At 31.2% G+C, this 27,435-nt stretch overlaps 1 protein-coding gene across 23 annotated transcripts in view; it reads left to right on the top strand.

Moving 5' to 3' along the window:
* Positions 1-27,435, top strand: part of LOC143049654 (neuron navigator 2-like) — a 342,816-nt gene that overhangs the window by 308,415 nt on the left and 6,966 nt on the right. For 20 of the 23 annotated variants that reach the window (XM_076223278.1, XM_076223271.1, XM_076223267.1 and 17 more), the window contains 9 exons: positions 6,956-7,187; positions 8,300-8,439; positions 9,093-9,271; positions 10,764-11,161; positions 11,892-11,995; positions 14,390-14,479; positions 24,359-24,527; positions 25,933-26,104; positions 27,084-27,299. In XM_076223278.1, coding sequence (XP_076079393.1) covers positions 6,956-7,187; positions 8,300-8,439; positions 9,093-9,271; positions 10,764-11,161; positions 11,892-11,995; positions 14,390-14,479; positions 24,359-24,527; positions 25,933-26,104; positions 27,084-27,299 — 1,700 coding nt within the window. The remainder of the gene's footprint in view (positions 1-6,955; positions 7,188-8,299; positions 8,440-9,092; positions 9,272-10,763; positions 11,162-11,891; positions 11,996-14,389; positions 14,480-24,358; positions 24,528-25,932; positions 26,105-27,083; positions 27,300-27,435) is intronic. The other 3 variants (XM_076223289.1, XM_076223269.1, XM_076223266.1) reach the window with 2 other exon arrangements.

Genomic DNA, 27,435 nt, shown 5'->3' with positions numbered 1-27,435 from the left:
CTAAGACCGGTCTTGAAAGAGATCTTAATGATTTGTTTAACCTTTTTGACATGTTTTCTGGTTAGGTTTCCACATATTTAATTATTATTGGAAATTCACCATTTTTGTGCCCCAGAGAGGGCATTAGGTTTATCATTGTCTGTCTGTACTATTAGTTTATTCATCTCCACATCCATACTCAATAACTCAGGTTATTTTATTCATGTTTCATTTAAATCTGGAATAAAAAAATGGAGGATTTCTTCTGATTGACAACTGAATCGACTTTGGAATATTGTGAGTCCTTTTAACTATGTATCACTCTGTATTTGAAAAAAATAATTTTGTATCTACAAACTGTAAATCTAAAAAGATCTTATCTTTGAAATTTATTTTCTTTGTTTTGTTTCTCCATTGTTTATTTTGATTTGCTTATCCTCCCTTTAGGTCTTATCGCCTTGCTACTCATGCAAAAAACATACCAATTGTCAGATATTTAATGCTTCTAACAGTACTTTCAGTGCTTTGATTGACATTCTAAAAACAGAAAGGTGAAAAAATGTTGATGGAGATTTAATTAAAAGTACATGAGACTTGACAAATGTTCTGATTACTTCTATATGAAGTTTAGATGGCGATAGACAATGAAAATTAATTAGTTTCCTTTGTTCGTTACATAGATGACATCACTACTCCCTGAATAACTATGGTAGCTTGTCATTCTCAGGATAAAACTGCATGAATTGTTTGTCTTATGAGCAAATTCTTGTAGTGCAAGACTTCCCCATGTTATTTCTTGTATTATACAGAAAGTTTTTATATAGTAAAGTTATATATGAAAACATCCAAATTTTGTTTTTTCGAATTTTTTATTTGTGGATTTCAAAATGTGCAAAAGTGGATATTTTTCTGCAAAATTACATATGGATGTTTTGAAAATGGTAAAGTATTACATGCATTTTAAAATATACCTGTTAATGATGTATTCTTTTCCGAATAAATAAATGTTCAACATACTAAAGTATTGATGTTCATTCCAAAATTTTTACGTATATTTTGGCACTTGTTGGGGTATTTTATTGTGGAGACTGAGTTTAATAAATTTCAGATGCATTTTTTATTTTAATAATGGCATTGAATTCTACCATGATTATCATTTTTATATGCTACATTTAATGATATATCCAAATTTGATTGTTTGGTTTTATAACTGTTATTTCAGCATGATTCTGCTTTTACTTCCAAAATAGTGCAAATATTTTTATCCTTACAGAACTCAACTGTTCCAGCTGTCCTGCCACTTTCAAAAAAATTATTGTAAAATATTTTCTACTACTAATTTTTTAGTAACTATTATAAAGATGATACAGTCTTTATATTATTGAGGCCAAGTTTTTTAGATATTTCTTCATTTTCCCTAGTGATTTTAGAGCCAGATTTATCTCCCCTGTTTGCTATGTTACTATGGATTATCAGATTATCTAGACATAATTTGTTTCATAAATCAAAGTAAACTTGTACTATCTGAATTATTATGAAATCTATTGATAAAAATTGATATAAATTAAAAAAATCTCATAAAACATGGAAGTTTTTCTGTCCAAACAGGTGCTTGAACCAGATGTGTATACCATAAATCATTAATTCATGTAAAAAAAAATAAACAACTTTTACCTGCATCTGTTAATTATGAGTAAGAATGAGGTCTTTGTTTTCCTATTTAGGACTCTGGGAAGGCATTCAACACCAAGTAGAAACAGTTTTAAAATGTTGTCAAATAATTTTCTTTAAAATTTGAATTTGTTAAAATTTTCATGAAGGGTACATTTTTGGGAGTTGAGGAATTTTAATGAAAACAAAATCACATCAATCTTTAATGAAACATGTGCTCCAGCCTGACATGGACATTGTTAATTTGCAATTAATTAAAAAAACACTAACCATCAAACTGCCAATTTTAATTGCATTAAGTGTAGGTCGAATAAATTATTCAAATTATTCAAATTAGCTTTTCGTAAAAAAACAGGTGCATTAAATGGTATGTAAGAAATTTGAAATTTGCAAATAATTAAAAACAATAAATTTGCAAGTTGGCTGTTGATGAAGAAATTACATTAAGTGCAAATCAATTAAATTTTTCTATTTTCAAAAATCTTGATAAAATTAAATTCTCCTTATTTTTGAAGCAGGTGCGTTTGACCAGATGTGAAATATTGTTAATTTGTAATTACTTAAAAACACTTAAAATTGTATTGAGTAATTATGACTGTATCAGTTAATCTGACTAACGAGTTTCCATTAAGTGTTGATCAGGTATCTGAATGTTTGTTTAGTTGAAATGCCATGCATTATTATTGGCAGTCGACCAGACAAAATGGAATGGTTTTACAAGATGGGGAGCTCAGTCTAGCTCATAATATTTACAGTTGGAGATATTGTTTTAACGTGTCCATATGTTTTTATAATATTAATTCAACACTCTATAATCAACAAATAGTGAATTTGAATATTTGACTCACAGATCTGACGAGGGAATTTGAGGACGCTTTCCAATTTTGTGTAAGAATTTGTACTTTTATTTTATGTGGAATGTATTCTTTATAATTTTCTGGAATTTTGATCAGTCTTCTGCAAGGTAAGGCTTTGTCATAAATATGTAACATGTTTTTTGGTTTTTCCCCTTCTCCAGAGATTGTTTATAAAACATGGTAATGTGTCAGTTCTCCAGTCATTCTTGTTTTTTCACTTTTTCCTGAGACGGTCTATAAAACATGAAACTTTGCTCAGTGCTTGGAGCACAAAATTCCTGCTTGAAACATGAAATCAGGCCATTCATTAGGAGGTGGTACCCGATACTTTTACCCTCCTATGCTATTGACAAGTACCGCCTAAATGTAGTAATTTTTATATAAGATATTCATGGAATAAATTGAAAGTACCACCTAGAAACGTGGAAAGTACCAGTCAACATGAAAGATAATGAACCCTTACCAAAAAGTGCTAACATGTTGCACATAAGATGCTCACGTTAGAAACTAACATGATTGCACACGAGTTTTTTAACATGCAAATTAGGTGAGCATTTTGTGAGCAAAAAAATTGCACATAAGAAACTAACCTAATTTGCATGTTAAAAACCTCACGTGCAACTGCTCATATGAGCTTTTGTTTCACATGTGCATTTTATTAGATTGCTCATATGAGCAGTTGCTCACATGTTGCACACGTGAATATTATAGTTGACCAAAACAAAATGGCTGCTTTAAAAAAGGAATATTTTTCAAATTTAAAGGAAAATCTTAAATAATTCAGTTGAAAATAAAATAACTGATACATCATGTTAAAAGAGTTATATATTCTTTAATTATTGTCAGTTTATTATGATTTTTATTTCATTTTTTTTTTTTTTTATTTAAACAATAATCATGATCATGACTAAAAACATAACATTACTATAAAACTAATAGAGGGACTTGCAAGTTTAGTACACAATGAATGTCTTTGATTAATAAGTCTAACTGTATTTCAAAAAGTTTTAAAAGGAAAAATCTTTATACATGTAGTACTTATTTTGAAGCAAGTTACCTGTATATATATTCCCATAAAGGACTTAAAATTGTAATATATTGCAAAATCTGACACAAAAATGAAAATAATGAAATAGAAATGATAACTTACAAATAATTAACCACAGCCACACTGGTTTTATCAGATTTCAACAATGCCTTTCTTCAAATAGCACAATATAGGACTTAACATTTTCCATATCCATCTGCCTCCATTTATTGCATGCTTTTCATGAATTTGAATTTACAGGAAGTACATGACTGGGCATGTCATTTTGAAAAAGCTCATATGAGCAATGATGTAGGTTAGTTTTGAATGGTTAGAAGAATGGAAAAACTTTTCAAAGTACAAAACTAACATAAAACTAACATGGATGATAAAAGCTCACCTGAGGTTTGAATTGCACATGTGAGCATTATGTTAGATTTTTGTGGGCACATATGAACTACCAAACTGCACATATGAGCAACCTGATTTGCATACAATTCTTACTTGCATCTCATGTGCTTCACATGTGAAACTTATGTGCTTTTGTTAGCAATTTCTGTACGGGAAACCCCTGTGAAATTCAGCATTTTGATTGGTTGATTTTAGAGTATGAGAACAAAAACTGACTTGAAAGTTTTATGATTTGAAGGCCAGGTATAAACTATAATACCATACAGATCTCCAGGCTGTAATATTTTAAAACTATTGTTAGCAAAAGTGTCAAAAATGTGGAACAATTTCATTATGTTTTAAAAATGATTGTTCTGTTGAAAAATGAGATAAAACTGATGAAATAATGTGAATATTTAGGTCTTTACTAGTGTATTGTAAAGACCAAAGATAAAACCAATGTAAAAGGAACTTAATTTTTATTGCTGTTCTTCATCTTTAAGTCATTATTATGTCTAAAGTACCTACAGACATGTAGCAAGAACTTGAGTACCTAACAGCACATTGACTGTATTAATCAACCATTCTTTCCCCAACTGTTTTGTATTTGTACTTTATTATCAAAGAAAATAAACACTGGACCCGACATGAAATGTTTAAGTATATAATGAAATTGAGTATTGAGATTGTTTTGTCTGCAGGTCATGTTTACTTTGGAGAGCTTAAACCATACTGTCTGTCTGAACAGAGGGTAAAATATCTTTTGTAATCTATATTCTATAAGTTGGGTTCATACACAATTGTGCCCCAGGTCTTTGTATCTAGCCTTTCAGAGTGAGTGTGCCCCAAGCTTCCTGACTCCTTCCATTACAGAGTTCTCTACCTTGCCCTCCTGTTTTCAGAGTGAGTGTGCCCCAAGCTTCCTGACTCCTTCGATTACAGAGTTCTCTACCTTGCCCTCCTGTTTTCACATGGCTTTTTTTCGCTTAAAATTTTCCGAAATTAGTCATTGTTAGTTTTGGTTACCAATTTTCGTTTTGAAACTCATCAAAAAATAGATGTACCGGACTCATTTCAGTTTCATCTGAAAACATTGAATTTCCATATTGTTTTCTGGAATGGGAATAATTGATTATTTCTTACAATATTTGATTGCTCAACATGCAATGGATGGCATTTATATATGTTTGCTGTATGAATGAAATAGATAATGGAATCCATACACAGGGGAATATAATAGAGAGAGAGTTGTATTTCCTCACTATGAAATGTTTACATCCAGTGGGCTCTTAGGAATGTTAATTGTTACTGTTTGTGATAACAAGTTTGCATGCACTTGGTCAGTTCAATATGAAAAAGGGGGGATATTGTATGATGCTTGCCAATGGGTATCTATTGAGACCAACTTCAGTTCCATGTTCATTCAAGGAGCTGTTAAAGCAGGGGTTATAAATAAGTGGGGGTCCAAGGATTTTGGCCTGTCTTTTTACAGTGATGCTTTATGCAAGACTGTTGATTTCTTTTGGAGTACCAATTTTTCACTTAAAATTCAAATGGTTCTGGACCTTTCATTATGTAAAACAAAGTTGAACCCCTGTAAAGAAATTTATAAATATTGAAAGAAAAAAAAATTTCAAATAACTTTACCCTAGATTTAAACAGAGGACATCACATAAATTGCAAGTCACATCAGAATATTACTTGAAATAACTGTATTTAATTTAAACTTTTCCAAGAAAGTTGATAAACATCTTAAAAGTTATTTAGATAAATGCTCTAATGAAGTTAGTCTTGATTTTTGTAATTTCAATTTAGTAAGAGTTACTCCCCTTTGATGTGATTTGTTCATATTCAGTATTTTTCCATAAACTTCAAATTTCACCAACTATAATCTACATAAGAAAAGAAAATGTTGTATCTAGCTTCAAAGCTTCTGTTGTTGATAGAAAATATCAGTAAGATAATTAAAAATAAACAACTAAAGTGTTGGTTTTAGGTGGAATTTAGTTTCTAGAGATGTTGATAATTTACAAGCATGTTTTTAGAACTAGTCAGAATATTTATGTGTGTATATTGGCAGTTGATATTAAGAATGTTATCCCAAGTGAAGATCCTTGTATAAAATCATCAGATGTTTAATGTAAAGACACTTGCCAAATATTCTACATTAATTTTCTCTTTAAATTCGGTAGTTAATTTCTCTTGGCATCCCCTTGATATTTACCAAGTGTAGGTCATGTAATTCTGATCAACAGGAACTGTTCCAAGTTTCCCTCAGATTAAAGATTATTGTGGAATAACATCTTTGGATCCTTAAGTTTCCCTCAAATTGAAGATTATTGTGGAATAACAACTGGATCCATAAGTTTATGAAAAGGCATAAAAATATTTAACAAAACTTTCTATAAACCTGTGTTTTTGTAATGAGGTACAAAGATGTAATTTGAATGACATTTTGCTATTTTGTTTGATGTAGTGATTATAAGAATATTATATTTCATACAAGACATTATCCATGTGAAATGAATATTTGTTAATCTGTGACTTGTACAGTGAAATCTTGTACACTTGTTTCATAAGTGATTACTTGAACTGGTGGATCCTAAAATTTTCACATGTGGGGGCCCGCTCAGGTCATGCTTCAGTGATTCCCTATATAAGCAACAAATTTTTTCTCAGAAACGGGGGGCCCCTCTAAATCCGCCTCTGACCTGGTAAACTTAATTGGTGACAAATATCTGAAGATTATGGTGTAGATAGTTGGATTTTAATGGTCTCTGAGTTATAAGTTTGTTCATTACTCTATTTGGACTATTGGTGATTCAAAGCTTGACCTGTTGTGTTAACACCTTGCTAATATTAAAGACTTAGTAGTGTTGACCTTAAATGTCTTCGTGTTTGTCTTAGTTGGGTTGCTGTCTCTTTGTTTACCTCACATCGCTGTATAATCATTTAGCTGTGGTATACAATTTTCAGAATTCCTTAAGGTGCTAAAAAAATAATTAATGTTTTTTCTTTTTCTTTTTTACAGGACTCTGAACTCAATGAACTACGGACAACAATAGAATCGTTGAAAAGACAGAGTGGGTTTAACATACCGGACCCAATAATCAGTCCCAATGTAGGACGTCGCCATACATCCCCTGGTATGGTCGCTAAAGTCGATATACATAGCTCTCCGAACCATCAACCACACCAACACCACCACCATCACCAACATCACCAAGGAGGTAGGGCGTTTCATACCCTGCCGATGCCTGCTGGTAATATAACATGGACAATTCTTACTAATCAATCACTGCATGTAGTCTTAGTACCCAGTCACACCTAACCCTGCCAGGAACCAGCTTCCATGTAGTCAGTTGTCTCCCTTGTTGAATGTTATAGAATCATTTTTTACTTACTAAAAAAACACTAAACAAAATTGTTTCCAAATAATTTGAAAAATTAAATTCTCAATTTGTGATAGAAATAAGATTATTGAAATTATTTTAGCCCATTGGTTTTCTATTTTAAAATGTTTCACATTTTGACATTTGGACTTTGGTGGATAGTTGTCTCAATGGCAATCAATACCACATTAACTTTGTCATATCGACTATTTTTATTGTTTGTCTTTGGTGTGCAAAAACAGAAAAAAACAATTTCTACATTCTATTTACATGACATTTTAACTAATATTTTCACTGCAAAGTTGGGATTTTTTTCTTTGGATAACAAAGTTTTTGATTTGTTGACCATAATTTTCTGGAAAGTTTCCCTATATTTTGGATTGTGTGTGTGCTTGTGTATTTTTGATATTTGTTACAATTTCTTATAAAAAGATTGTTTTAGCATGCATTTATTTATCATGTTTATGAAATTTTTTACTCTCCCCCTTCTTGGATCCTATGCATATCATCACAATCAATTGTTATTAATTACATGGTACACATAAGCAAACTTACAAATTCAACCTTTTGTGGACAAACTCTTTTAAAACAGAATAGTTCAAACAATTGTAAAGTTACTGTTTTAACATTTATAATTTAATCAATGTCATGCCATTTTCATACGTTTATATTATGAGAGAGAAAAAAAATTTAGTCAATAATTTTCTTTATGAATTTCATCTCGGTGTTTAATTACTATAATGGTACTTGAAATGAGAGTCGACATTAAACGGATTTTTTTTTTCTTTTATGATATTTGATTTTCTGTTGAATATCTGAAAAATGGATTTAAAGCTCTTGTGGTAGTAAAAATTAATGATATTAAAATTCTGTTTGTAACTTTTAAACATCAGAAAATTATTTATAATGTTCTAGCCATTTTGATTATTGCAGCTTGTTACCTAATTTGAATTATTTTTGACATTTAAGTTTGAATTTTGCAGAGGCTCGGATTACGCGTCAGATGTCCTCTGATAGTGTGTCCAGTATTAACAGTTTATCAAGTGCCTGTAGTATGACGAGTCAACAGTCAGCAGCGACAGACGGAGATGCTGGGAAGGGAAAGAAGAAAAAGAAGGGATGGGTAAGTCAAAATGTTCAAAAACAATAAACCATTTTAAAAATTGTAAGGACTGTGGGCAATTTTATTATGTTTAAATCCCTGAATAAAATTTATGTTGTCTTTGGTAAAATTTGTGTTTTAGAAAGTTAAACCTTTCCACAAAACTTTGATGTACACTTTTGAAAATATTACCCACAATGCTTTAGATACTGAAATGGCAAATTCCATTAGAAAGTACTGAGTAAAAACACAGTTAAATTAATTCACAGTATTTCTTACCAACACTTACTTGTTTTTGATAACATTTAATAATCTCTTATGGGCAGAACTGTGATAACATTACCAATAAATAAAAACTTTTTCTTCTGCAAACAAATCTTAAAAACATCTATTTCAAAATTGTTAGTTCAATAACGAAACTGTAAGTTTTTGTTACATATCAACATTTTAGAGCTAAAACAGATATTTTCTAATTGTAAAACTTTAATAACAAAGCAAAAACATTTTGTTGCATATTTTTTACATCACACGAAACAAGCCAAATAAATCTTGCTGGTATTGATGTTGTTCAGGATTTTTTTTGTGTAATATTATGTCTGAAAAGATTACTAGTAGGTCATTTTTTTAATGATAATGCAATATATATATATATATATATATATATTATTTTGCAGCTAAGAAGTTCTTTTAGTAAGGCTTTTGCCAAGAAGAAGAACAGGAATGGTTCTATGTCTGATTGTGAGATGGATATGGGAAGTCTACGGTCCAATGCTTCGGCCCCTAATTCTCCATTATTACAGGTCCACATGCCAAATGGTCCAAGTTTTATTAAAGGTTCACATTCATCAGGAGCGTAAGTATTGTAAAGCACTTCTACTACAAATTAAAAACAATGTGAAAGAGAGGCTGAAAATGCCATTGGGAAACACATCAATGAGACAGCATAACTAAAAGACATCTAGAAAAATAATGCAATAAAATGGATTCATTTTCAGTGTCAAATGAAATAGGTTTTTGTCAATGCTACAGTTACTGTTATTAACATTTGTGAATTGATTCATTGATTTGAAGAGATTGTTTTTGAATCTTCTTCCTCCGATTTTCCACACATGCACAATTCCGCCAACAGCAAAAAGTCAAAACAGAAAAAATATACCATAGTTAAGGTTCTTGATCTGCGCAATTCTGTGTCAAGCACTAAGTTTCTATTAACATTTCTTAGAATTTTCTCAACCGTAATTGACTAGCTGAATATTTTGACATTCTGGATATCATCTTTTGTAGATCATTTTCTAACATATAATTTGTAACTACCATTTATAATTCAATTAGAACATCATTTATTTTGTAATTAGAAATACATTAATGCCATTTGTACAGATCAAATATAAGCACAAAAAACTTGATTATAAATTATCTGATGAAACTTATACTACTTTGTTACGATTTAATGAATATTTGTAAAGTATTTTTAGACCAGGAATCTGATAAAGAAACTAAAATAGAATCACATGTCAAAATAGAAATAAAATTGATTGTCCAAGAGAAATACAATTTAATGCCAATTATTTGGAAATCAGGTTACATTATGTAAAGTGGAAACAATAAATCAAACGTGAAAAATAAACATTGTTACATTTATAGGTTTTTTGTATCAATATTGAAAATAAATGAAATATAGGAAGATGACTTTCATTGGCTATGCATATATATTACCTTTCAGTAGTATTGTTAAGCTTCAACTCAAAACAAGACTTGCAACAAATCCAGTAACTTTTCCATGTATTAATCAGTGAAAAACATCTTTTATGTCACTCATAAAGTTGTGATACACAAGGGCACTAGCACAGTAAATTGGGTTTGGACAAAAAACCCTAGAAACAAAAAAGTACTTTCAAGGACTTTAAAGTCAGAACTTCAAAATCCTTAATATCGATTCTAGTAACAATATAAAAGTACAGAAATGTGGTATGATTGCCAATGAGACAACTATCCACTCACATTCAAATAAAATAGATAAAAAACAGTTATAGGCAACCATACAGCCTTCAATAATGAGAAAAAACCCATAAGTCAGCCATGAAAGGACCAGACGTGTTAAAATGTGAAACAATAAATACGAGAAAACTAATGGTCTAGTTTAAAACCTTACAATTTAATGAAAAAAAATGACAGATATGAACCAAGTCTGTTAGGTCATGCAACTGAGACAGAGGTCACTGGAAAATTCATCAATTATGTGTTTTGTGCCGAAAAATGCTATAAGATAATTGACGTATAACCTTGTGGTTTTTTTTATCAAACAATGTTATAGAATTAAAATATCCATTTCTTTCTGTTTCCAGAATTTATGAAGCTGAAGATGTATCAACAGTATTAGATTTACGGAAGCAACTTCGTGATAAAGATATGAAACTAACAGACACTCGTTTAGAGGCTTTGTCCTCGGCACATCAGTTAGAACAACTCAGAGAGACAATGACTAAAATGAAAAATGAAATGAGTGCCTTAAAAGCTGACAATGATAGACTCCAGCGTATGATGGTGGGGTCGCGAGGACTAAACTCGTCTCAGTCTTCCTTAATAGTTCACTCACGGACAAATAGTGATTCATTGGAAAGATCTATTAGTGTTCAAGAACAGCCTAGTTTAGGTATGTTGAACCCTGCCTTAATTGCTCACTCTAGGAAAAATAGTGTTTCAATGGATAGACCTCATAGTATTGAAGAGCAGCCAAGTTTAGGTATGTGGAATCCTTTCTTTAGTTTAGATCAGGTTGGAAAAAATAGTGTCATTTGCTGGGCATTTTATTCAAGAACTACCTAGTTTAGGTATGTTGTATCCTTCTTTAGTTTAGATCAGGTTGGAAAAAAAAGTGTCATTTGCTGGGCATTTTATTCAAGAACTACCTAGTTTAGGTATGTTGGATCCTTCTTTAGTTTAGATCAGGTTTGAATAAATGGTGTTTCATTGGATAAGCCTCTTAATATTGAAGAACAACCGAGTTCAGGTATGTTGAAACTTTTCTTTAGGTTTGTTTATAACTGCTCTGAATGGCTATATATAGTAAGTTTGCAGACAAATATAGTGATTCATAAATCACATAGATCATCAAAATAGTCTTGGTATACCCCAACTTAGGAAAGTGGACCTGATTGCATTCACATTGTCCCTTCATTCGTACATCCATCATTTTGTATTTTTGTCCATCAAATATCTCTTTCTCACTATTTGCTGTGCTTTATTTTGTATAAAAAAAGTTTTAAAAAAAGCATCTTTATTTTTTTATGCTTGATGTTTGATGTACCAAAAAATGCTGAAAGTGGCAAAAAACACTGAACAAACAATAAAAACAAGTACCGGTAAATCTGATTATTAGAATGTCAAGTAATACTGATCTAAAGAGTCTTCTGCACAAAAGAAAGTCACTTTCACCAGTTAAGGTGTATTATTATTTCATCTTTCCATTCCAGAAATGTTATTATCAGAAAGTCAGGATCGGGAAGGAAAGAGAGTGACAATGACTGTCTATTTAGGTTCTAAACCTAGTCCGCTACGGCTGGGGACAGATGTTTTGGTAAGTCGTCTTTTCTAGAAGTAATTGTTACATACAAGGGTCCGGAAACGGTCATATATGCCAGACATGACCGATTCGGAAACTCAAAAGTCCTATATCATTTATTGGGATTTAGGTCAAATTTTATTTTTCAACAAAAATAATTTCGGTCATTTCGTTGAGATTGAGTTTCAAATCGCCATTTTAAACATATTTTTGTTTTGTTATCGATTTTATGTAATTAAACTGCCACTCCAGTAAAGTGTTATAATCCTGAGGGCCCTCCTAATAACTATATTAATGCCTCGGGGAGCTATTGGCTAATGATCGCTAATCTCTTTACCTGTGTTTTTAGTTCACACCTGGCTATTAATCACAAGCTCTGAACTAATATTATAAAGAAATTAAAATTCTATACCAACTGTCTTCATTATTTAATTACTTTTCAGCTAAGACAATTGTCAATAATGATTTAAAATTAAATTAAAACTTGATTTAATTTACGTAGATAAAAGATTTTTTTCACTACTAACACACGTGCTTTGTTTACTATGATACGCATGCCTGAAATTCTCTTCCGCAGATTTGACACTAAATCGTCAATTTAAAATGATTTCTTGCTAAATAAAGCAAGTGCAACTATTTTCATTAATATTCTTACACTATTAAAGGTAAAATATTAAAAAAACGATGTTTTCCTGTGAATTAGTAAACAAAACTAATCCCGGAAATAAGTCCGGAATTGTTCGTTTTAGTATTGTCGCATTACATCCGGTTTGAATTTCGACTTCAGAACCAAAGAAACGTAAGCGATGACTGAGAAAATAACGATTTTGAGTCATTAAAATCATTTTATTCTAAAACTGTTGCTTTTGATCGATTTTAGGAAAATGGTAGGATAAATCATGAAGTAAACGCGATGCAACAGTGAAACAAGTTCGTTGATGCTACGAGTATGAGCATACTCATGCAGTAATGTGATTTTGACAATCTGTTTTTGAAAAGAGGCACCAACTTTTATGTTATATAAAAAATGACCGAAATTAGGTGTAAAAATTATCGGATCCTTGGTTACATACTATTATTTTTATGTCCCATTTATTGGCATTATGTTTTTCTGGTCTGTTTGTTCTTTCATCCATTCATTCGTCCGTCCGTTTGTCCATCTGTCCCGCTTCAGGTTAAAGTTTTTGGTCAAGGTAGTTTTTGATAAAGTTGAAGTCCAATCAATTTGAAACTTAGTACACATATGTTCCCTATGATATGATCTTTCAAATTTTAATGCCAAATTAGAGATTTCCCCCCATTTTCACAGTCAACTGAACATAGAAAATGATAGTGCGGATGAGGCATCCGTGAACTGGGGACACATTCTTGTTTCTTCAACATTTAAATTTAAAGAAAAGAAGATGTGGTATGATTGCCAATGAGACAACTCTCCAAAAGAGACCAAAATGACACAGAAATTAACAACTAAAGGTCACTGTCTTATTATAGTCACATTCTCATGCTTAGACTTTACTTTATATATGTAGTGGTACATATACTTTTGTTTGTCTTTTAGCTGTTTTATTTTTGTGTTTTGCAAATGTAGTGTCAGTTTTTTGATTGAATTAGGATATTTTGTCATCCATTCTGTACCTTCTATCTTATTTTTCTATGACATCAACGGAAAAATCTGTTTACAAATCTAATGACTTTAAACTTTCAAAAACATATTTATTAATAGACTGGATAATTTTCTATAATCTTCTGCAATGAAAGATGTAGGATAAAAATGTAAGAATAAGTTGTCTGTCATGGCAGGCTTTATCTTGTCACTGATTCAAATATTTAAGTCGAAGGCATGCCAGTAATTATATACCTGGTTCTTTTTAATAAGTCTGCATTCTTTGGCAGTAATTTAAAGTATTTAACTAATTGTCAAGTGCAAATGTTTTGTTTAAAGATAAAACTAGGGTATTTTACAGCTTACTTTATGGTATGGATTTTGTTCATTGTTGAAGGCCACATAGTAAAAAAATAAGGAGATGTGGTGTGATTGTCAATGAGATTGTATCTACCAAATTTCAAATGAAGTGGATGTAAGTGATTAGAGGAAATTGTACAGCCTTCAACAATAAGAAAAAAACATTATGTGCCTTGAACTTTGGTCTCTTGTGGATAGAGGTCTCTGTGGTAAATCATACCACATCTCCTTATTATTATATAATATGACCTTCAACAATGAACAAAATATTTTTTCCTTATTTCAGTTATGTTAAATAAATGCTGTTGCTAAACAGAAAATACTAAATTTGAAATAAGGAAAAAAAATCCCATTTGTGTCAATCTTTAAATTAATGGTTTGATATTAACATTTCAGCCTAGATAATATATGACAAGGGAGATAATTCTAGTATATTTCTTTTTCAGAAACCAGCTGAAGTATTAATTGGTTCATTATCAGTCAGTGGGAAGACAAAATGGGATATTTTAGATAATATTGTTAGAAAAATATTAAAGGTATGTATTACAGGTTGGAAAAAAAACTTTGGGAAAAGTTTTAAAGTTTATTATGAAACATTGAAACTTCTGAATCCTAAAATTTGCACTATGGGAATTGATAAATGAAATACTGTGTTAAATAACATTATAGGATGTTACATACCACTGAATATGATATTAAAATAAAAATTATAATATATTAAATATCTTAAAATCTGTTTTGTCAAGATTAATTCTGTGGAATGAAAAATGGTAAGAGCAGTTTTTACTTTCTTAAATCAAAGTTAGAAGTAGCACATGGCTGAGTATGATTATAAAGAAACTTTTTTGGTATTTGATTTCTTTTAAAATAAAATTTTGGCAAATACCAGAACTTTGTTTGAGTTAGGTTTAAATTTGTGAAATATAGAGTCCATCTCAAAATCAATTTGATAAGACTAAGTTTACCAATTAGATAAGACTAAGTTTACCAATTAGATATGTAACCTCCAAAAACGATAAAACTGGCTTACGAAAGCACAAATGTAAGGTTCATGAATTTATTATACTGTATTTATATATTCGAATTCACATTATACATATATCGAAAATAACATTAATTATTGGCAACGCTGAATAGTTCAATATTTGTGGAAAAATAGAAAAACACAAAACATCATAAGTCTAATGACATGCAGATATAAATTCAATTAAATTTAACTTGAAATAAAGATTGCTTTTCCAAATATCAATTCGATACAATAGAAACATTTATTTAACCAAAGCTATATAAAAGCTTTAAGAACTTGATTATCTCCCTTTCTGAATATTACAATTCATAACATTTCTCAAATCAAAATATGAACACAAGAGAAAGTCTTCAAAGTAAACAACATTTGTTTATGAATAATCAATAATGTTTCAATTAGAAATATAAAAAATTAACTAAACATAATCATAATATCAATCAAGGGCACATAATAACAATTCAATATACATACCCTAAATAAGGAAATGGCAGACAATTTTACTGCAATAATATCATCCTCTAGTATGAAAATCACATAGATCTACCTGTGAACAATATTTACTTTATCAGAACCTTTTATATTTAAAATGTAAAACACATCTTTCATAGTATAAATATTTCTCAACAATGCCTATCAATTAGTTCAATAAAACTATATTTCAAATTCAAATGATTAAACAAAATTTCAAAATCATATTTGCATTTGCAAAACTTCAGATAAAAATATAGAATGTTATTTACATTTACATATCATATTTTTGTTCTTTTTGTATTTTATAAAACTCTTTTATATCGAACAGTCATATTCAAAATCAATATAAATATTTACAAAATACACCAACCTTAAATCTTCAAATATTCTTGTTCACAAAACTGAGACACAACTACACCTGTCGATCAGTTATTTATCAATGGTAAAAACATACAATGTAGTGAACAGTTTTTACCTGTACACTAATTACTAGAATGAAGTAAATAATACCTTGAAATACCTTTAAATAATATTTGGACAAAACAATCAAACAGTATCATAAATATGATTTGATAAAATATATAAAAGCTAATATAAAATTATCTTTTCTCTTTTTTCCAATTTTATTTAATTTCCAAATTTCACTTCATTTGCTTAACTCTATACAAAGATAGATAACTCAAACATTTCTAATGTAATTCAATGTATTTGACATGTTACAAAACTTCAATAGCTGAACTCTATATATGCAAAGAGAGGTAACTCAAAAATTTCTAATATAATTTTTGGCATGTTACAAATCTGCCTAGTTTTCTTTTTGTTGCCCTCAACAAACAATATAAAAATACACAACTACATATTCAATAGCAATATCATAATTATTATAATGATCTAGCATAAAAATATTTTGATCGTTTGACTATACAAATAAAATATACTTTCTCTCAAAATTATCATTTTTCAACATAAATCTAATTGTTTGACATATTATGCTTTAACCATCCTTCTTGAAGTGTTTGTCCTAAACTCTGTCCAAGACTAGTTCCTAATGCAGCAATTGCTTCGCCCAATTGTTCAAATTTCACTGGTTCTATGTTTCCATGAACAGATGTTTCTTTTAACAAGACAGACTTTGGCAAGTTAAAAGGATTTGAATGTTTTCCAGCGTTTGTTCGTTTTGATCTCCTTATTGAATTGTCATCATCTACGCTAGCTGTAGTTACATCTTGTTCATCTTCGCCAGATTCCTGATGGTCAATTTGAATTGGTAACGAATTCGGATCAACAATGGTCACATTCCATCCTCCAAAACTCGAATTACTGTCCTCAGTAATATCTGAATTTGAGTTTTGCATCATGTCTACTTTTCCTGTGTCACAGATTTCTCTTCTAGTGACATTCCTAACGGGACCACTACCATCGGCTAACTGAATTCCATACACATTGTCTTTGAAACGATGAACAACTCTGTACGGTGTTGGATGCCAATTGTCCTGCATTTTGTTTCGTCCTTGTACATGTTTCTTCAATAAGATGTTGGAACCAATCTCTATAGACTTGTCATCTGTTCCTCTGTTCATAATGTCTTGTCTTTCACTCGCTTTCTTGTGAATGTTCTCATTAGCTGTCTTCAAGGCTTCGGTCATTCGCTTTTGATGATTTGCTAAATAAATGTCTAAATCAGTGTCTATTTCCGTCATATCATTATGAAAAAGATTGTCAATAGGGAGTCTCGGCTCATGACCAAACATCAGGAAATATGGAGTATATCCAGTTGAAGAATGCGGTGTTGCATTGTACATAAAGGTTAGTTCTGGCAAATAATCGGGCCATTTAGCTTTCTTTTCAGGCATTAATGTTCTTAGTCTGTCATGCATGGTCCTATTGAATCTCTCAGTTTGAGCGTTTCCTTCTGGTTTGTACGGTGTTGTGCGTGATTTTTTAATGTCATATATCCTACAGAGTTCACGTATCACTACACCTTCAAAATTCCTACCCTGATCACTGTGTAACCGTTTTGGTATCCCTAGTTTCAAAAACCAGTCCTTAACTAATACTTTAGCGACAGTTGTTGCCTTCTGGTCTCTCGTCGGAAATGCTTGTGTGAATTTAGTAAACACATCAGTTAGTACTAAAACGTTTTCCCTACCATCTGAAGATTTCTCTAACACTGTAAAATCCATAGCTAAAATATCTAGTGGTTTACATGCTATTAAGGAACCCATTGATGGACGAACTTTTGGTAACCGATTTTTAGCAACTAAACAACGTTCACATGTTTTGATCCAATGTTTTACATCGTTTACCATATCTGACCAGTAACATCGTTTATGTAATAACGCTAATGTTCGTTCTGTACCTTGGTGTCCTGATAGATTGTGTAGTGTTTCAAGAACATAGTGTTTCAATGTTTCTGGTATTACTAACTGTTTACACTCACCACATTCTATGTCATTTATCTTTCTATATAAAATACCATTGTCTATCACCAATGAATCAATTTTCCTCAGTAACTTCTTCACTGGTTTCGTTTGTCTCGTCAGCATCTGTGTTGTCAGTTTACCCTGCTCTACAAAATTTAAAACAACAGAGAGAACATTATCACTACTTTGTAATTGTTTTATTTCGTTTGCAGTATACTCTGGAAATGTTGACATTGTCTCTATTTGATCGTTCAAATTTATTTGGTTTATCTGTATGTGTTGTACATCGTTGTGTTTACACTCTAGCAATGTGCTTAAGGAAGAACTTTGTACTATTTGTCTAATATTTGTCTCAACATCTAATGCATTCCTGCTCAATACATCTGCATTGACATTGGATCGTCCTGATCTATATTTAACCTCATAATCAAATTGTGCAAGTTGAGAAACCCATCTCATTTCAGTCGCACCCAGTTTTGCAGTTTGAAGGTAACATAAAGGATTGTTATCGGTATAAACTATAAATTTACTTCCTATCAAATAGTCTCTGAATTTTTCGGTCACAGCCCATTTTAGAGCCAACATTTCAAGTTTCATAGAACTGTAGTTTTCCATATTCTTTTCATTCGGATGTAAGCTGCGTGATGCGTACGCTATTACAACAGTTCCTTGTTCTTGTTCTTGTGATAGAACAGCGCCTAAACCTTCTATACATGCATCGGTTTCTAAACGAAACGGCTTTTTGAAATCAGGAAAGCCTAAAATTGGTGAACTTACTAACTTCTGTTTTAGCTCTTCAAATGACTCTAAACATTTCGAATCCCATTTTTCTAGAAATTCTTTTGCACTTAGTAATTTGAATTGTTTTGATTTTCCCTTCTTTCCATTTGTTTTTGTAATGAGTGAATGTAACGGAGCAGCTATCTTACTAAACTTTGGAACAAACTTCCTATAGTAACTACATAGTCCTAGGAATGATCGGAGTTCTTTTTCTGTGGTAGGTACTTTCCAATCTTGGATTGCTTTTGTTTTGTCTGGGTTTGTTTTTATGCCATCTTGTGAAATAACGTGTCCTAAGTATCTTACCTCCTTCTTGAAGAAATGACATTTTGACAATTTTAATTTCAAACCATGCTGTCTTAGTCGTTGAAACACAAACTCCAGGCGTTCTAACTGTTCTTCAACTGTCTTTGAAAAGATAAGAATATCATCTAAATAAATTAGTAATATTTCAAAATTTTTGTCATTAAAACATGCTTCCATTATTTTTTGGAATGTAGCCGCACTATTAGAAAGTCCCATCGGCATTCTTAGGTACTCATAAAGACCTCCTGTTCCAACACGAAATGCAGTCTTATGTATATCTCTTTCATCGGTCGCTACCTGATAATAACCTTGGGATAAGTCTAAAGTGGTATAAAACTTTGTTCCGTGCAAGGTGTCTAACGCCTCCTCGATTCTTGGAAGTGGATAAGCGTCACGTATTGTCTTTTTGTTCAATAATCTGTAGTCTACACACAGTCTAATAGACTTGTCGTGCTTGCGGACTATTACTACGGGCGCAGCATAAGGACTACTACTCTTACGAATAATGTTTTGATTTAACAATTGTTTGATATGTGCTCTAACTTCTTCCATTTGATTAGGTGGAATACGTCTATGCGGAATCGCAATTGGTTTCTCATCCGTTGTAAGAATTCTATGCTTTACAATGTCTGTATATCCTAAGTCTAAATCGTTTTTACAAAATATATCGGTATTTTTGTTTAACAAGTCTTTAACTTTTTCTATTTGTTCATCGGTAAGGTTTTCCTTTTCTATGTCGAGGTCATTCAATTGTATTTTCTTATTGTTCTCTACATTTGTTGTAGCTTGCTTACAAACAGCAATATCTATTTTCTTTATTTGAACATTAATTTGAGTCTGATCTATATCAATGTCAATATTGTCTTGTGACACCTCGTGTATCAGTGAAGCTGAATGTAATGTACCAACTCTTGTTTTCTGATTAATCCATACATCTTCTAATCCTATATTAATCATACGTACCGGAACTGTTCCTTGACTTATCTCAGCATAACTATCAACTACCATAATGTTTCTCGGTAAAGAGCCTTGGTTACCTTGTAATGACTGAACAACTGCACAATACTTTTCATTATTGTCTTTTTGTCTGGTTGTACACATTACTGTCTTCATTGAATTTCCCGGTATATGTACTGGATTGCTACCTGCTATCTTAACAAAAGATATTTTTGGAGAATCTATTTCACAGTCAAAAGAATTATTGTATACAGTTAAAATACCTGACAATTGCTTCCCAATAAGAGCGTTTGTTTCGGTTTCATTATAAACTTCTAAAGCTTCTTTCATCTTCATAAAAAAATTACTTCCTAGTAAAAATGGTAATTTACTAATGTTATCAGTATCTTTCACAACAAGAAAACCAACATTCGGAATCATTGTTTTCGCTACTGAAATGTTAAGTTCAATATAACCTAAATATGGGATCGGTAAATCGTTGGCTCCAGTGACTTTCATCCATTTTGTTATATCATGTAGTATTGGTTTCTTTTGTAATAATGTTTTAAAATATGTTTCAGTAACTGTTGAAACCTGGGAACCAGTATCTATAAGTGCTATAGCTGATTGATTTTCAACAACAATTTCTGTCTCTGGACTTTTACTAGCAATGTTTTTAAAAATATTACTCTGAAATGAATTGGAGTCTACTTGTACTGTAGTATCTTCTACTGATCGACTCACCGCAGTAGAAGCTACTCTTTTACCTCTTCTGGGTCACTAGGAACAACACCACCTCGACCTTGATATCTGTTACCTCTTTGGTTATATCTACCACGATAACCTCGTCCTCTACCTCTAAATTGTCCTCGAGTATGTGTTTTCTGTATATCTTCGTCACTTCTTTGTGCTTGAAAAGCTGATGGACATTCCGGACGTTTATGACCCTTACCACCACAATTGTAACAAACAATTGGTTTATGGCTATTATATACATCATTGTTTGTTGAATCACTATATGTTTTAACATTAGACCTGTTTGACAACCTATCAATTTGCTGTTGTTGCTTTTCTAACATTTCCTGTTGTTTTGTGAGAAGTTTTAATATCTCGGAGTTGTCTTTCGATGTATGTTCGGATTTTATTGCTTGATTGCTAACAACTTCGGCATCTTGCATTTGAAGTTTTACTTTCCAACTTTGTGTATTTTCATTTACCCAAAGTAACACTTCTTGTCTAAACTCAAGAAATTTCATTGTTTTGTGTTCATAGCTGAATCGTTTTACTTCTCGTTTCAAGTGTGGTTCTTTAATACCTTCAATAAAGCGATCTTTCAGAACTTTATCTTTGTCACCCAAAACTGTGTTATCTCGTTTGTTTATTTGATCAAAAATTTTCATCAGATTCAAAGAATAGTCTTGCAAAGTTTCATTCTCTTTTTGATTTCTTTGAAAAAATAGCTGTTGTAATTGACTAACTGAATCATCACCATCATAAATACTATGAATCAAAAGCAAAATTTTAGCAGCAGAATCTCTTTCTAATAACGGTCTAAGTCTTATCTCATCTTTAGCTGGAGATATCAGATTTTGCATAAGAAAGTCAATTTTGGCTTTTTCGTCTGGTATTGTAACGAGATGTTCTCGGGCATCTTCCAACCAATCACTTATAATCGGATCTTTGTCTATTTCGGATCTACCGGATAATTTTGTAAACGGTCTGTCTTTTGCAACATATACAGTTTTTGTTGATTTTTGTAATTGTTCAATGATTTTGTTATTATGTTCTAATTGTTGCTTTAACTGTAAGTTTTCACCTTTTTCCTTGTGCATATGGTATAATTTCTTACTCAATTCATCTACTTCTTTCTGTAACTTTTCTTCTTTAGTTTCCATCTTGCTTGAAATATCTAGTACTTTCACCCTAGAAAATATTGTCTTAACCAACGTTGCCAATATAAATATATGTATAGTTATCCTGTCGACGACGCCATTTTTGTAACCTCCAAAAACGATAAAACTGGCTTACGAAAGCACAAATGTAAGGTTCATGAATTTATTATACTGTATTTATATATTCGAATTCACATTATACATATATCGAAAATAACATTAATTATTGGCAACGCTGAATAGTTCAATATTTGTGGAAAAATAGAAAAACACAAAACATCATAAGTCTAATGACATGCAGATATAAATTCAATTAAATTTAACTTGAAATAAAGATTGCTTTTCCAAATATCAATTCGATACAATAGAAACATTTATTTAACCAAAGCTATATAAAAGCTTTAAGAACTTGATTATCTCCCTTTCTGAATATTACAATTCATAACATTTCTCAAATCAAAATATGAACACAAGAGAAAGTCTTCAAAGTAAACAACATTTGTTTATGAATAATCAATAATGTTTCAATTAGAAATATAAAAAATTAACTAAACATAATCATAATATCAATCAAGGGCACATAATAACAATTCAATATACATACCCTAAATAAGGAAATGGCAGACAATTTTACTGCAATAATATCATCCTCTAGTATGAAAATCACATAGATCTACCTGTGAACAATATTTACTTTATCAGAACCTTTTATATTTAAAATGTAAAACACATCTTTCATAGTATAAATATTTCTCAACAATGCCTATCAATTAGTTCAATAAAACTATATTTCAAATTCAAATGATTAAACAAAATTTCAAAATCATATTTGCATTTGCAAAACTTCAGATAAAAATATAGAATGTTATTTACATTTACATATCATATTTTTGTTCTTTTTGTATTTTATAAAACTCTTTTATATCGAACAGTCATATTCAAAATCAATATAAATATTTACAAAATACACCAACCTTAAATCTTCAAATATTCTTGTTCACAAAACTGAGACACAACTACACCTGTCGATCAGTTATTTATCAATGGTAAAAACATACAATGTAGTGAACAGTTTTTACCTGTACACTAATTACTAGAATGAAGTAAATAATACCTTGAAATACCTTTAAATAATATTTGGACAAAACAATCAAACAGTATCATAAATATGATTTGATAAAATATATAAAAGCTAATATAAAATTATCTTTTCTCTTTTTTCCAATTTTATTTAATTTCCAAATTTCACTTCATTTGCTTAACTCTATACAAAGATAGATAACTCAAACATTTCTAATGTAATTCAATGTATTTGACATGTTACAAAACTTCAATAGCTGAACTCTATATATGCAAAGAGAGGTAACTCAAAAATTTCTAATATAATTTTTGGCATGTTACAGATAAGACTAAGTTTACCAATTTGATAAGACTAAGTTTACCAATTTGATAAGACTAAGTTTACCAATTTGATAAGACTAAGTTTACCAATTTGATAAGACTAAGTTTACCAATTTGATAAGACTAAGTTTACCAATTTGATAAGACTAAGTTTACCAATTTGATAAGACTAAGTTTACCAATTTGATAAGACTAAGTTTACCAATTTGATAAGACTAAGTTTACCAATTTGATAAGACTAAGTTTACCAATTTGATAAGACTAAGTTTACCAATTTGATAAGACTAAGTTTACCAATTTGATAAGACTAAGTTTACCAATTTGATAAGACTAAGTTTACCAATTTGATAAGACTAAGTTTACCAATTTGATAAGACTAAGTTTACCAATTTGATAAGACTAAGTTTACCAATTTGATAAGACTAAGTTTACCAATTTGATAAGACTAAGTTTACCAATTTGATAAGACTAAGTTTACCAATTTGATAAGACTAAGTTTACCAATTTGATAAGACTAAGTTTACCAATTTGATAAGACTAAGTTTACCAATTTGATAAGACTAAGTTTACCAATTTGATAAGACTAAGTTTACCAATTTGATAAGACTAAGTTTACCAATTTGATAAGACTAAGTTTACCAATTTGATAAGACTAAGTTTACCAATTTTTAAAATCATTGTGTTCAATTTCTGTTTGTATGCAGTTTTCTTTTGCTGTATTTTGTCTTTCGCTGATTTGGCATATGATGCTGAAAATTAAACCTCAGTACAAAATTGTGTTTTTCTGATACATACTAAAACTAATCCACTCAATCCTATTATTTTGTTTTTTTCAATTGCCATTAAAAGGAGAACATAAAATATAAGATACAGATTTGTGCTCAAAATATTGCAAAATTTGTTAAGCTTTTATATTCTTTTAAAATTATGTTAGTTGAGTTCTATTGATAGATGAATAGAGTTATTTAATCTGGACATTTCAATGTGAAAAATCATTTGTGTTGACAAAAATAGCCTTGTTAAGTAAAATTAGTGATGAGCCAATGTACTATGATGTTAGATGGGCTAAACATCATCCCCACCCTACAATTTCTTATGTTTGGACATTAGTGGAAAAGACAATCTGAATTTGTTTTAACTAAAATGTTATTTTTAATCTTTAATTTATTTTTTGTGTAGGAATATGTTTTACGGGTAGATCCAGTTACTAATCTTGGTCTAAGTGCTGAAAGTGTCTATTCATATCATATTAGTGAAATCATGCGAACGAAGGAAGCAGAATTACCAGAGTTACTTCCCATTGGTTACTTAGTAGGGGAGACAATGCAGATAGGCATCTGTTTAAAAGGTAAGGAGCAGAATTACCAGTGTTACTTCCCATTGGTTACTTAGTAGGGGAGACAATGCAGATAGACATCTGTTTGAAAGGTAAGGAGCAGAATTACCAGAGTTACTTCCCGTTGGTTACTTAGTAGGGGAGACAATGCAGATAGGCATCTGTTTAAAAGGTAAGGAGCAGAATTACTAGAGTTACTTCCCATTGGTTACTTAGTAGGGGAGACAATGCAGATAGGCATCTGTTTAAAAGGTAAGGAGCAGAATTACCAGAGTTACTTCCCGTTGGTTACTTAGTAGGGGAGACAATGCAGATAGGCATCTGTTTAAAAGGTAAGGAGCAGAATTACCAGAGTTACTTCCCATTGGTTACTTAGTAGGGGAGACAATGCAGATAGGCATCTGTTTAAAAGGTAAGGAGCAGAAGTACCAGAGTTACTTCCCGTTGGTTACTTAGTAGGGGAGACAATGCAGATAGGCATCTGTTTAAAAGTTAAGGAGCAGAATTACCAGAGTTACTTCCCATTGGTTACTTAGTAGGGGAGACAATGCAGATAGGCATCTGTTTAAAAGGTAAGGAGCAGAATTACCAGAGTTACTTCCCGTTGGTTACTTAGTAGGGGAGACAATGCAGATAGGCATCTGTTTAAAAGGTAAGGAGCAGAATTACCAGAGTTACTTCCCATTGGTTACTTAGTAGGGGAGACAATGCAGATAGGAATCTGTTTAAAAGGTAAGGAGCAGAATTACCAGAGTTACTTCCCATTAGTTACTTAGTAGGGGAGACAATGCAGATAGGCATCTGTTTAAAAGGTAAGGAGCAGAATTACCAGAGTTACTTCCCATTGGTTACTTAGTAGGGGAGACAATGCAGATAGGCATCTGTTTAAAAGGTAAGGAGCAGAATTACCAGAGTTACTTCCCATTGGTTACTTAGTAGGGGAGACAATGCAGATAGGCATCTGTTTAAAAGTTAAGGAGCAGAATTACCAGAGTTACTTCCCATTGGTTACTTAGTAGGGGAGACAATGCAGATAGGCATCTGTTTAAAAGGTAAGGAGCAGAATTACCAGAGTTACTTCCCATTGGTTACTTAGTAGGGGAGAAAATGCAGATAGGCATCTGTTTAAAAGGTAAGGTTTTTATTAACACTCATATTGTATAATGGAAGGATCATAAGATTGTGAATGAGCAAAGGACATCTGTAAGACTATCTAAATTTTAATACAAAACTACAGTTTTTACCCCAACTTCACGGTCCACTGAAAACATGAGTGGTGCATCCGTGTACAACGACCACATTCTTGTTTTAGGTATAGTTGAAAAACAAAATTTAATGTTTGACAAAGTACAAATAGTTAGAAGTTTATATCACAAATTACTATTTTATTCATCTTGTAGTCTTGTTATTTTTTCAGGTACCAAACAAAACAGTGTGGATTCTCTTGCCTTTGAAACATTAATACCAAAATCTATAGTGCAACGATATGTCTCATTATTGTTAGAACATCGAAGAATTATTCTGTGTGGTCCAAGTGGCACAGGCAAGACATATTTAGCCCAGAAATTGGCAGAACATTTAGTTCTTAGGTAAGCTTTTGGTTAAGATATTGATGTGTGGAGGAGCACTTGATGTATTGTAAGACAATTAAAGTGCTCAATAATTTAAATACTTTTTCTGATTCAGTTATCAACTTATATAAAAAGAAGATTGCCAATAGGACAACTCTTCACAAGAGACCAAATGACACAGAAATTAAAACAACTATTGGAAATCGTACGACCTTCAAGAAGCCCATACTAGTTTATGAGTACAATAACTATCAAAATCAATCAATTATGTCATTGAAGCTCTGTCTTTGTGTGTATTTTTTTCACTTCATAACATGTATATATAAGTATTTCTTACTTCAGTTGTTCATTACAGAAAAATTACAAGTACCACACTTCATAACATTTACATATACGTATTTCTTACTTCAATTGTTCATTACAGAAAAATTACAAGTACCACACTTATTTCTTTGTTGACTATCTGATTATAGAATAAGGAGAAACAATGCTATTGTTAATGAAACAACAGTTTTACCAAAGATAAAGCACAAGGATGTTATCAATAACAGGCTTCCACAAGGAGCAAAAGCCAAACTGTATAGTACACCATTGAAAGGCATAGGATAACAAAATATGAAACAATTAATGGGTTTTGATTTTAAAACATTTAAAAATCCAAACAAGTACTAATTGTATATGATTATGTTACAGCCAATTTCATTGAGTGTGTAGGGAAAGGTAAAATACTTGGTTAGCTTGCTTGTTAGCTCAACTGTGTAGTCATTATTAGGTAAGGTATATTACCCTCCTTTTGGAGTAGTCTAGTCCTATAGACTGATAGATTAGTTATCTGTCGGACTAGTCTACTCTTAAAGGAGGGTAGTTTACCTAACCTAATAATGACTTAATGGTTCAACTAACAAGCAGCTAACCAAGGATTCTACCTTTCTCTACACACTCAATGAAATCAGCTGTAACTTTTCAGTCATATTCCATTTGTTTATTCTACATATAGGTCTGGTAAAGAATTAACTGCAGGATCAGTAGCCACATTTAATGTAGACCATAAATCAGCCAAAGAATTACGACAGTATTTAGCCAACATTGCTGACCAGTGTGAGAACAGTAGTGCTGGAGAATTACCGAGCGTTATAATACTCGACAACCTCCATCATGTTGGCTCACTTGGAGAGGTGTTCAATGGTTTCCTCAGTGTTAAATATCAAAAGTGGTAGGTTACTTTAAAGAATTAGAAAATGAAAGAAGAATAAAATTGAGAATTGAAATGGGGAATGTGTCAAAGAGACAAACATCCCTACCAAAGAGCAAAAAAACATCCAAAAGGCCACCGATGGGTCTTGAAAGCA

The sequence above is a fragment of the Mytilus galloprovincialis genome, chromosome 10, assembly GCF_965363235.1.
Source record: "Mytilus galloprovincialis chromosome 10, xbMytGall1.hap1.1, whole genome shotgun sequence".
In the NCBI taxonomy this organism is placed as follows: Eukaryota; Metazoa; Mollusca; class Bivalvia; order Mytilida; family Mytilidae; genus Mytilus; species Mytilus galloprovincialis.
This window is presented reverse-complemented; position numbering and strand designations above follow the sequence as displayed.